Source organism: Chelonia mydas, chromosome 1, assembly GCF_015237465.2.
Source record: "Chelonia mydas isolate rCheMyd1 chromosome 1, rCheMyd1.pri.v2, whole genome shotgun sequence".
NCBI classification, from domain to species: Eukaryota; Metazoa; Chordata; order Testudines; family Cheloniidae; genus Chelonia; species Chelonia mydas.
In genome coordinates this window covers 148,348,023-148,360,263 of record NC_057849.1, presented here as the reverse complement: position 1 = coordinate 148,360,263, position 12,241 = coordinate 148,348,023, and the positions used below count along the sequence as shown (strand labels likewise).

The window sequence follows — 12,241 nt, the reverse complement described above, 5'->3', positions numbered from 1 at the left end:
CCCCCACTCACTACATTCTCCTTCCCCTGGTGGCTCGCTCTCCCCCGCCCTCACTCACTTTCATTGGGCTGGGACAGGGGGTTGGGGTGCAGGAGGGGGCTCTGGGCTGGGGAGGTGAGTTGGGGTGCTGAAGGGGGTGAGGGCTCTGGCTGGGGGTGCGAGCTCTGGGGTGGGGCTGGGGATGAGGGGTTTGGGGTACAGGAGGTGGCTCTGGGGTGGGGCTAAGGGATTTGGAATGTGGGAGAGGGCTGGGGCTTGGGAGGGGGTACAGGCTCTGGACTGGGGGTGTGGGCTTTGTGCTAGGGCCAGGGATGAGGGGTTTGGAGTGCAGGAGGGGGCTCCAGGCTGGGGGGTTGAGGCCGAGGGATTCAGTGTGTGGGAGAGTGCTGTGGGTTGAGGCAGGGGGTTGGGATGTGGGAGGGGGTGAGGGCTGGCTCTGTGGTGGGGCTTGGGTTGAGGGGATCAGGGTGTGGGAGGGGGTTCTGGGCTGGGGCAGGAAGTTGGGGGCGGTGAGGGCTCCTGGATGGGGGTGCAGGCTCTGGGGTGGGGCCGGGGATGAGGGGTTTGGGGTACAGGAGGGGGCTCCAGGTTGGGGGGGCACTCAGGGTTGGGGCAGGGGGTTGGGGCGCGGACTTACCTCCAGCCGCTCCTGGTCAGTGGCACAGCCCGGGGGGCAGGGCGCGAGGGGGCTAAGGCAGGCTTCTTGCCTGTCCTGGCACTATGGACGAGGCTGTGCCCCAGAAGCAGCCAGCAGCAGGTCTGGCTCCTAGGCGGAGGCACGCAGGCAGCTCTGCGTGCTGCTCTCGTCCGCAGCACTGCCTCCCCAGCTCCCACTGGCTGTGAACCAGCCAATGGGAGTGCAGAGCTGGTGCTCGGGGTGGGGGCAGCGCATGGAGCCCCGTGACTCCCGCACCTAGGAGCCAGAGCTGCTGGCCGCTTCCGGGGCACAGCGTGGTGTCAGAACAGGTAGGGACTAGCCTGCCTTAGTCGGGCAGCACCACTGACCGGACTTTTAACGGCCCGGTTGGCAGTTCTGACTGGAGTTGCGAGGGTCCCTTTTCGACTGGGTGTTCCGGTCAAAAACCGGACACCTGGTCACCCTACCGAAGACCCTAGGAATTAACCAACCCCACATGTTTTGGAGAATAGTGAGCTGAAAGACATGTGCATGTTGGCAATTACAACCTCGTTTGGATTCAGTGCTGTAGCAGAGAAGCCTTGTGCATTGGCTGAATCCCCCCCTCCCATTTTTATTTGAAATAAGTCAAATAAGCTTGGAGGTGCAATGATTTTGGGGAGGAGGCAAAATATCACTCCTCCTAAGGCTTTAAGTAAAGGTCATCCATTGTTTCCAAAAGAGTCATTAGAAAATAACATTTACATAAATGACCACCTCTGCTTCCTCGGACTTGGCTGCTTGGTTCCTTTCCTTTAGGGCCACTCTGAGACCCTACCTTCCTTTCCCAGCGGGCTGTTTTCACCTCCCTTACATTCATGATAGAGTCTAATGAAACTCTCCTGCTTCAGTGAGTCAGCAGTAATTTACATGCAATTCCCTGTGGTGTTTTAAATGCTGCTAACAGGGTGGGACAACAAGAGAATCTTATTACCCCTATTATATTGTCCCTGCTAAATTTATCCCAAGTTTCTTTCAGAGTGGGTTTGTTAATTCATATGAGAAGTCTACAGATTTCACTTCTGTAACAAAGCTTAAATTTGTTTTGGTTTAATTTTGATAGAGCAAGATTTTCAAAATTGTTAAAATACTTTTCCAATCGGCTTCATATTCTCAATCTTTGGGAAATAGTGTCTTATACTTGCTGTAGCTCATGGATTTTAAATATCTAGCCCAAAGAGTTATAGATCTCAATCATATGGTCTGTGTGACATACTTGGTTTGTACAGAATTTAAGCTTTCATTTAAAAAATAAAAAAATCTAGTTCTCAGCGTTGCAGAGAACCTTCCGGATGTGAACGTAAACTGATAGTCTTATCCTGAATTTGCAGCCAGGCTGACACAAGGACAGGGGGGTGAATTCCCTTGCCCCCTATTAATCTTACAGAGGTATCAACTTTAAAGCCCAATGACGATATGTTAATGTCAACACTGATTATTTAATTAGTAATGATGTTAGTGGATAGAATAAAGGAGGGGTGGAAGTAGAGCCCATAGAGTTGAGAATTTGTTGCAGGGAAGAACAGAGGGAGTGATAAGACAAGGAAAAAGAAAAGAGAGAAGATGGAGAAGGAAGAGAAACAAAGGGCAGAAGTAGTTAGTCTTACAGGTGAGCATACTGATACTGAATGCCAAAATTAGGTGCTGAACACATGATATATAATAGCCACAAATTATAAAGGCCATATTCTACTCTGGATTTTTGTGCAAGCCTTCTGTTGATATTGGTGGATGTTTGCTGTGGATTGAGGAAGTAGTATATAATCTACATTTTATAAACTAGCCTACTAACCATAACTGGAAATGGAATTTGGCCCTCTCTACTGAATGAATTTGTTCTAGCCTTTACAAGTAAAACAGTGGTACATTCCTTATGCATATAACGTGTGTTTTCTATTGATGGGGTGAATAAGGCCTGGTCTACACTTAATAATGAGATCCTTCCTTAGAATTCTTCCGTCGACCTAGCTACTGCCTCCTGCTTATATGGATTAACTACATAGATGAAAAAACCCCTTCTGTCAATGTAGGAACCGTCTGTACTATGGTGCTACAGTGTCGACATCCCAAGATGCCAATATCTTGGAAAATCTCTCTGCTTTTACCAAGGACCTTTCTGAAGTTACCAAACCTCCTGTTGTGGAGCTAATTTGATTTTTTGCTATTTTGTGCAATTGGTCACATTCAGTTTATCCCCTGAGATTTAGTCTGACATCAGTCAACCCCCCTCAAGACTACCTTTTCAGTTACAGACCTGGTATGCCTCAGAGCTATATCCTACATCGAGTCAGTGTGAGATTTTCATTTCTGTATATCTATTTAAAGTTTTGTTCACTTATTTTTGCAAAAATCCCAAAGGGACTAGCATGCTTCAGTATGTCTATACTCTGTGGGTATGTCTACTCTGCAAAGAGACATCCCTGGCTGGCGTGTTTCAGCTGACTCGGGTTTTCGGGTCTTGGATTGTGGGGCTGTTTAATTGCAGTGTAGATTTCTGGGCTGGAGGCCAGGATCTAGGACCCTGTAAGGTGGGAGGGTCCCAGAGCTTGAGCTGAAGTCTATGCTGCAATTAAATAGCCCTGCAGCCTGAGCCCGGGGAGCGTGAGTCAGCTGGCATGGGCCAGCTGCAGGTTTTTATTTGCAGTGTAGACATACCCTGTGAGTGAAATCCTGGCCCCACTGAAATCAGTGGCAAAACTCCTGTTGACTTCAATACGGCCAGGATTTCACTCAGTATCTTCTAACTGCTGATTTATTTATTTATTTATTTATTTTTAAATGTGCCAGATGCAAATCAATGAAATTGCATCCCACATAAGTGAGCGCAGATTTAGGGTCAATTTTTAAAACTCGTTGTTTGTAGAAGGGGTAAAGCTCAATTTCTGAAAACTTGGGAAAGGATAAAATAGTATAGGCTATGTAAAACAAATCAGGAAAAGAGACTGACTGAACTTTCAGTGAGTAGGGGTATATTTTTAATTTTGTCATAGGCAAGCTTGACGATATGCTCTTTTTTATTTTACCAGTAAGATCCCTTGACATACCATTTCATTTACAAGGGCATCCTTTTGTAACTGCATTCTCTTGGAAACATTTTTCAGTTTAAAAATCACCATTAATGGTCAAAAACCTTTTTATATGCATTCTTCCTCCTACATAAAAAGCTGTCAGCATTAATAAGAAGCAACAAAGTAGTGTCCCATAATTGTTAATTTAGATTTTATTATAACTAAGTCTAAGATTTAGTCATGGACATTTTTAGTAAAAGTCATGGACAGGTCACGGGCAGTAAACAAAAATTCACGGCCCCATGACCTGTCCATGACTTGTACTATAAATACCTCTGACTAAATCTTTGGTGTTCTGGGGAGCTCCGGGGGGCGCAGCTGCTGTTCTGGAGGGGGGTTTCTGGGGTGCCTGCTGGTGCTGTGTGGGGGCACTCTGGGGTGCCTGCTGGTGCTTGGTGGGAGAGGGAAAGCCTGGGACCGCGGCAGCTGCTGCTGGCAGAGGGGTGTGTGGGTGGTGGCCCTGCTCGCCCGGGACTGCAGCGGGGGGGGCAGCCCAGGACTGCCTCTGTTGTGGTGGGGCAGTGTGGCTGGCCCTGGGGCTGCCTGAGACCCCAGGGCCACCCGGGCAAAGTCACACCTGCCAGCTGCAGAAGTCACAGAGGTCCCGGAAACTCACGGAATCCATACCCTCTGTGACAGACTCGCAACCTTAATTATAATGGATTATGGATGTAATAATAAAAAACAGAGTAAATAAACACTTTGCTAAAAGTGTGATGTGATTATATAATAAAATTCTGAGTTCCTTTTACATAATCTGAAATAAATCCATCCTTTTTATTTGGCCTCATTTTACAGTCTGAATTAGTGTACATAATAAACGCTTAACTCTTATATAGTGCTTCATAAAGGAGATAAGCATCCTTATCCACATTTTAGAGGTGGAGAATGTATAACACATCAAATGGACTCTAATTTTTTAAGTGTGGTGTGTTCCACACAATGTTATGGGTGAAAAACATATTAACTAGTATACATGTATTACTTCTAGGTTTCCCAAAAGTGCATAAAAATTGTGTGTTTTCATATAATTTAAATGCTTCCCAATTAAATATATTTAATAATATCAGTAATTTAAAGCTTGTTATTTACATTCTCAGTCTTAAATGCCATTTTAATTTTTATCACTTAAGATCAAATAAAATAGTATACAACATAATTTACATAGATTTAAGGCAAACGTACCTAATCTCCTCTAATTTTTTTATTGGGATTTTAATGTGAGACAATACAACTTTTTTCCCCAGCAACCTTGTCTCATGGTTCTTTTAATTACTTTATCCCCACAGACGGTTGCCAGTACAATAATATGCTGCTGTTAAAAGCGTTATGAGTTGTCTGAAGTCCTTTCTTTCTCACTACTAACAATGGGAATTAGCAGTTCTGTGTTTCTTGATCTGATCCTGCTTCTCATGCATCACATTACTAAAATACGTTGCTACAAAATTGAGTTGTATTTAATCAGCATTGATACGAAGAAGGAAACAGAGCTTAGTAACTGAAGTCAAACAAATGGAGGAATTCTTCTCAGAGAAAGATATGACACTGGTATGCAAGAAATACAGGCCTGGACCAATCCTGCATGTGGTAAAACTCAAAAGACAGGGCTGTGAGAGGGAATCTCAGTGAGGATCCCCTTGGAGATTTCCTCCCATGTTATTCCTTTCAGAGGATGAGATTTTCCCTCAGCAGAATGAACCATGAGATCTTTTTTTAAAGTGGGTGGATCCTCAGGGATCCATGGGAAGTCAGGGCATCTGTATGGAAGGCAGACACTTTTTGCAAAAGTTTTTATTTAGTTGAAAAGCCCAATTTTCTGTCAAAAAACCACTTACATGGAAAATTCTTGATCAGCTCTAATAAGTAAAGATTTACGAAATCAAGTGTTGAGTGAGGATCAGAAATACCAGCAGTAGATACAACTTTAGGTTTCACAAATTATGTATGTTTAAAAGTGTTTCCAGCCTTCTCACCTTTTAAACTATAGAGCTAAATGTTTGCAAAATTATGCTCAGGACTGGAATTAATATGGGTGTTGCAATGATTTTTACAGAAAAAAAACATAGAATGTTGAACATAATGAGTGTGTAATTTTTAATGATTTTATAGGGAAACTAGCCCAAGGGAACCTTACGTTTATAAACAATTACCAGGTGCTGCTTTCGTGAGTTGAGTTTTTATTTTAATGTATTCTTTTTCATTTTATCTTCATTTTATTTCTCTCCCCCTCGCCCCCCTTTCAGTCATTCTGTGTAATTGTGCTATACCATCAGAACAGCTATTTTGCAGTGAGTGTATTATTGCCTACCTGGCAGGGGGCAGATCACTCATTACAAGGCAAGGCATACTAGGATATACTTAAAATATATAACCCTCTGGTGGTTGCAGGCTGACAGTTAATGAAGTAGTTGGTAGCTGGCAGCAGTAGCACTGACTAATGTTAAATGGAGACAATTTTGAAAACTATGTGTGTTGCCCAGTATGGCAGAACTGAAGGCAGCATCTGGAAGTGTATGTACCCCCTAGCATTAGCTTTCCTTTAATTTAACTCATTTAAAGTAAAATACTAATAAAAAAGTACTTTGATGAAGAAGAAAAGGGATCCAAATCCAGCATCTCTTTCCAAACTGATTTTTTTCAGGCTCCAGATCCGCATTGACCCTTTAAACATTCAGGATGAATATATTCATTCTTGGCTCTGTTCTTTACTTTTTTAGAACCCTATTACCTCTCTCTCACGCACCCCCAGCATTCCCCTTTGCCCCCACACACTGTTTTTCTCCTCCTCTTTTTGCCCCATCTGGCTCTTCTGCAACTCTTCCACTCTAAGAGCTCTAATCTGCTCTCTCCTTCCAACTACCTCCCTGAGTTAGAACCAACTTTGATCTGCTTCCCAGCTGCCAGTTCCTTCCCCTACCTCTCTACCTGAATATCTGTTACCCTGACCTCATAGTCACTTGCGGATGTCTCCTCCCACCCAACTTGCCTCCCAGTTGCCAGAAATGTTCCTTCCCATTGGAGATGCCTCCTTCCATATTTGTCTGCTTCTGCCAGAACTGCATGAAACCCTTCCTGCTCTTGTGGTAGCAATCATTTCCTACAGCAATGACTTCTGAATATATTGAACACGCCTTGTAGTTTAATATTCACATTGCTCCTCAGAAACTAGACACTAGAAGTACCACACTTTTTCAACCAAAAAGCTGTGAATAATTCACTAGTTTTTTTTCTAGTTGAGTTGACTAAGGTTACAGTAATGCACACAGTAATGCATAATCCATTTATCCTGCATTTCAGTTCTTTTACTATGTGAATAAAAATTAAGCAAGATTTTATGCAGCTTTTAAAAACCTTGAATGCATTTAGGTGGTTGCCCTAACTAATAAACAGCCACTAACCAACAAACAAAGCAAAAAACAAAACAAAAACCAGCATTTGTCTCAACAAATCACATAACCATTTGCAGAACTTAGTACATATGATAGTATGAGAGTCAAAACACAGTCATTTGGCTTACTTGTTAAATATCACCCTAAACATTTTACAAAAAGTAAAACAATGTTAGTGCTTTGTGGCAAAGGCTTGCTAGAATGATGATCAGACAAGGAAAGGGGTTCTGATACATGGATTTCATGCTATTCCAACTTCTCATAGGGCTTTACAGTCACCAAGGCTCTCCACTTCATTGTTAATGTTCAGGGCATGCTAAAGCCTGTCTTTTCTCTTGGGCAATTGAGGAGAATTTTCTGAAACTCAATCTCCCCTACCCCCTTGCTGTATGCTACTGATTATAGCTTGAAATCCAACTCTTTTTTTTTTTGTCTGCAATAATACGTTAAACAGAACAAAATAAGGATGTGCCAAAAGCCTCATGCAGAGCTGAGCTTTTGGGTACTTAAAATGGCTGACACCATGTGGCAATAGACGAAGCTCCCATTAACTTCCCTGGTAGATGATCAGGCCATCATGTTAATTTGCTCAAAAATTGTTTGAATAATTCTGCTAAAATAGTAATATCACGACTATAGTATTGCATAAACTTGCTGTTTCCTTCCTTGAGAAAATGATCACAACTGTGTTTTTGTCCTTTAGGTGGCAGCATATGACTTCAGTCTTCCAGTAAACGTTAATTTCAGTGAGGTTCCATCTTCTCAGCAAAGCTCTACAGCTACAACACCTTCTGGGTCAGAAAAGCACATAATTGTTCCTCGTCCTCAAATGGTGTCTATGACTGCTCCATTATGTACAGTTCAAGCAACTGGTATGTAAACTAGGAATATTAAGTGCATGTGCGTGTGGTGTGCTCTGTATTGCCCTTTCAGGGGTTTATTGCTAGCATTAGCAAAGGAAAAATTAGAAGCTAAAGAACTGAGGGTAGAACTTACTAGGTTAATTTTGCATTTATTATACCAAATAATTAGAAAATGTAACAAATGTATCTTTGCATCTATTCACTCAATTTTAAATGTGTATTTTTTTATATCTTTGAAGCTGGAATTATATCGCTATCATTTATAAAAATTAAGTATCAGAGAATCATAGAAATGTACTGCTGGAAGGGACCTTGGGAGGTCATCAAGTACAGTCCCACACGCTGAGGCAGGACCAAGTAAACCTAGAGCATCCCTGACAGGTGTCTGTCCAGCCTGTTCTTAAGAACCTCCAGTGATGGGGATTCCACAACCTCTCTTGGAAGCTTATTCCTGTGCTTAGGTATCCTTATAGTTACAAAGTTTTTCCTGATATCACAGTCCTCTTCATAACAGTGCTTAACATAGCTGAAGACTGTTATCAGGATTTTTATAATTTTTGTTGCTCTCCTCTGGACTCTCTCCAATTTGTCTATAGATTTTCTGAAGTGTGGTCCCCGCATTGGGCACAGTATTCCAGGTGAGGCCTCACCAGTGCTAAGCAGAGCAGAGCAATTACCTCCATTGTCTTACATACAACACTCCTGTTAATGCACCCCAGAATGATATTAGCCTTTTTTTGCAACTGCATCAGATTGTTGACTCATATTCAATTTGTGATCCACTGTAACTCCGAGGTCCTTTTCAGCAATCCTACCACCTTGCCAGTTCTCCCCCATCTTGTAGTTGTGAATTTGGTTTTTTTCCTTCCTAAGGGTAGTAGTTTGCCCTTGTCTATATTAAATGTCACCTTGTTGCTTTGTTTATTGTTGGTATATTTGTTGTACCAATAAAATAAAAACCAGCAGGATCTTATTAAAGGGAAAAAGGCAAAATACCACATTTATTGTGAATACAGAAAGAATCATAGTAAGAAGTTAGTTACAGCTGTAACATTCCATTCAATCTCATCTTTATTCACACATTCATTCATACACACACACACACACACACAGGTTCTGCAAGGTTGTTATCATAGTAAGCAGTTAGTTATAGCTATAACATTCCATTCAATCTCATATTTATTCACACATTCATTCATACACACACACACACAGGTTCTGCAAAGTTGTTATCATAGTTACCAGCCTTGGAGTTGCTCATGCCAAGCCACTGGCCAGGTGGCCTGGACATGAGGAGGGAGCAGGGCCTTGTCAGATGCTCATCTGATGCTCCTGGAAGTTGGTTTGCAGAATCAGACCCCAAAGTTCTGACTTTTTAGAGTCTATTTTTATAGGAATTTCTTCCTATGCCAGTCTATGGGAATTGCTGCATCATGCTGTTGCTGAATCAATCAGCAGATAGCACATTCCTGACGGCTCCAAGATGTTATCTTGTTCTTTGGTTCTCCCATTCTTGAGGCTGTTGGGTGGATTCCAGTCTGCCCTCCGGGGGTCCTCTGGTTATTTCCACTTGACGCCTTCTTCAGCCGATGGACACTGGATTCTTAGGCTGGCACCTCCCTGATCATTTAGTTATTATCCACACCAAGCATCCATCCACATACATCCTCTATCTCTATTTTAATCACAATTGTTAATACAACAAAAGGGCGGGGAGTTTCTGGGTGCTGTTTCTGTTGTTAGAGTATTGCTTTGAGTCTCTCTCTCTCTGTGAATTGTTTTGAGAACAGACTCTGTCTTAGAATGTACTAACACAATTAGCAGCTTGCAAGTTTCACACATAGAGGGAGAGAAACAGTACCAAAAACCAAGAGACCTCTTAATTAGTAATACCCTGGAATTTAAACTATGGGGAATCAAACTCATTTGTGATTCTAATACAGAACTTCTTTAATATGATCCAACATATTCAGTATCTAAGCACTGGGGGAAAATATACTTCTGCCAGTCAGAAGTCTGTCTTCATTTTTTTTATTTCATTTTTAGTTAACCCACAACACAATTTGTTTTCTTCTTACTGACTGATAGTACCAAAGCTGGTACTAGCCCCACCACAACTGTAGTAGTTAGCAGGCAGTGTGGAGAAATAGCACATCTTTCACTCCGTATCTTTTCTCTGGGACTCTGTAAAAATTAGTACAATTAAAACATGGCTCTGACGCAGTGACTGTAATCCAGCCTGGAGAGAACTGCTGTTCTGTTCATATGCTTCTGTAAGGAAGAACAGGGAAATTTCTCTCTTCTGGCCCTTAAAAGGCAGGTGAGTGCCCAGATTCCCAGGTATGTTGCCGCTAGCAGCAAACTGGCATCTTGTGGAATTTTTTTTGTACCCTCCACTTTCTTTACTGACCCTCTCTTTCATGCTGGTCTGCATACACCTACTACTTGAGACCTCTAGTATGGCTCTCCTCAGTGTTCAATTTATGCATTGACTATCAGAAAATGAGGCTTTAGTGCATTTATCATCCTCTTACCCTTCTCCCCTTGGATGGTGTTCACATACTGCTATAATATTTTGAGTAGCAGAGAAGGCTGAGCCCTGAACTCCAATATGTAAGAACACTGGGAACAGGGTAGATTTCTAGGAAACAAAATAATGTTGGAGTTTTCTAACACTACAGGGCCCAAACCTAAGACCTGACCTTTGACATAATGTTTGCCCTCAACGGTTCTTCTCTGCAGCAGTGCAGTCCTTATGGATAAAGACAATTTCTGTTGAATATATCCACATATGTTCTCTTGAGCAAAATTGAAATCCCAGTACAGGTATGAATGTGAAATTATTAAAAAAAAAAAAAAAAAGTCTCTGTAAAAAGAATAAATACAGTGTAACAAAGTGACAAATGGATAGTGCAGAAGTGATTTTATGTAAGGCCCAAAATTAAAGGAAATGTTTATCTTTTGCTTTTGCTTTTTTGTTTTTCTGTGGAACAGTGAAATTATGTGCAATCATTAAATCTTGATAATGAATGGCAATCTTTCTTATAAAACCTTAAGGATCTATATGCCCCCTTTTCATATGCAGAAGAAGTGAAGTGTAGAATATAACCCTTGGAACAAAGTTTTTTTTTTTTTTTTTTTTTAATTCAAAGTTAAGATCCACTGTCAATGAGCATTTGTAATATTCTAATGAATAAAAGATACTTTAGGTACCTCATATATTATGCATTTCAGTAATCAATACAATCAATTAAAAACACATCAAAAAGTTAAAATTTACTTTCAACCAAGTAATTTTATATTTGGAAGACTTCTTATCTCTTACACACCTACAAATACAGATAACGTATATTTGACTGTAAAATATAATAGCTATCACACTCAATAAACTACTACTCTATTCAATATTACTAGATATAAACAAACACTCTGACTAGACTGATTTAAAAAATGGCAGTGGATGTGTACAGAATATATCTTAAATTGGTATCCCATTGCATAATAAATGCCACTAAAAAGTAGTCTGAAATAATTGTGGGTTGCCACAATCCAAATATTTTAAAAGCCAAAGGAACCTTCTCTAAAAGTAGCTGATAAATTAGGTTATAGTTTCTTCTATTCTGTGGCTATTTAATTATATTCTTACAGAAATCCTTTCTGGGGGACAAATACTACATAAGTGTTCTGAACACTCAGTATATTACTAAACCATGCTCAGATTCTGTAGGCAATAGAAAAACATGTTTTTGTGCTATGAGAGAAGGACTTAATAGTTTTACTCCATTACACCACCTTAGAAATGACATTTGTTATTGATGAGATATTTTCGGATGTCACATTGAAAAACAGAATGTGATAACACACGTGCTTTTTGAGATCTAAGGGCCTGGTTCTACAAATGCTGTCTCCCATGCTTAGTCACGAGTCATGCATTTCTTTTGGTGGGATGCTGTGTATTTTCCACACGTATGTAATCTTTATTAAAAAAAAAAAATCGATGTCTCTTACTTGGGCCATTGCCTGGGATTAAAAGTACCCAGGACAGGGTTTGAGAACCTGAGACAGTCCTGGAAGCAGAATTACTACAGTTGGCAGATACATCAGAAGTTGATGGCATCCTACTGTGTATGTGTGTGTTCTCAGAACTGCTCATACTGAGAGCAGAACCATTCTATCAGCAGTAAGGTTGCCAGGTGTCTGGGTTTTGACCAGAACTCCAGATCGAAAAGAGATCCTGGAGGCTCC

At 41.3% G+C, this 12,241-nt stretch overlaps 1 protein-coding gene across 2 annotated transcripts in view; it reads left to right on the top strand.

Moving 5' to 3' along the window:
* The window catches only part of CFAP47 (cilia and flagella associated protein 47), a 642,446-nt gene that overhangs the window by 70,882 nt on the left and 559,323 nt on the right, over positions 1-12,241 (top strand). For both annotated transcript variants that reach the window (XM_037902107.2, XM_043538024.1), the window contains exon 22: positions 7,837-8,005. In XM_037902107.2, coding sequence (XP_037758035.1) covers positions 7,837-8,005 — 169 coding nt within the window. The remainder of the gene's footprint in view (positions 1-7,836; positions 8,006-12,241) is intronic.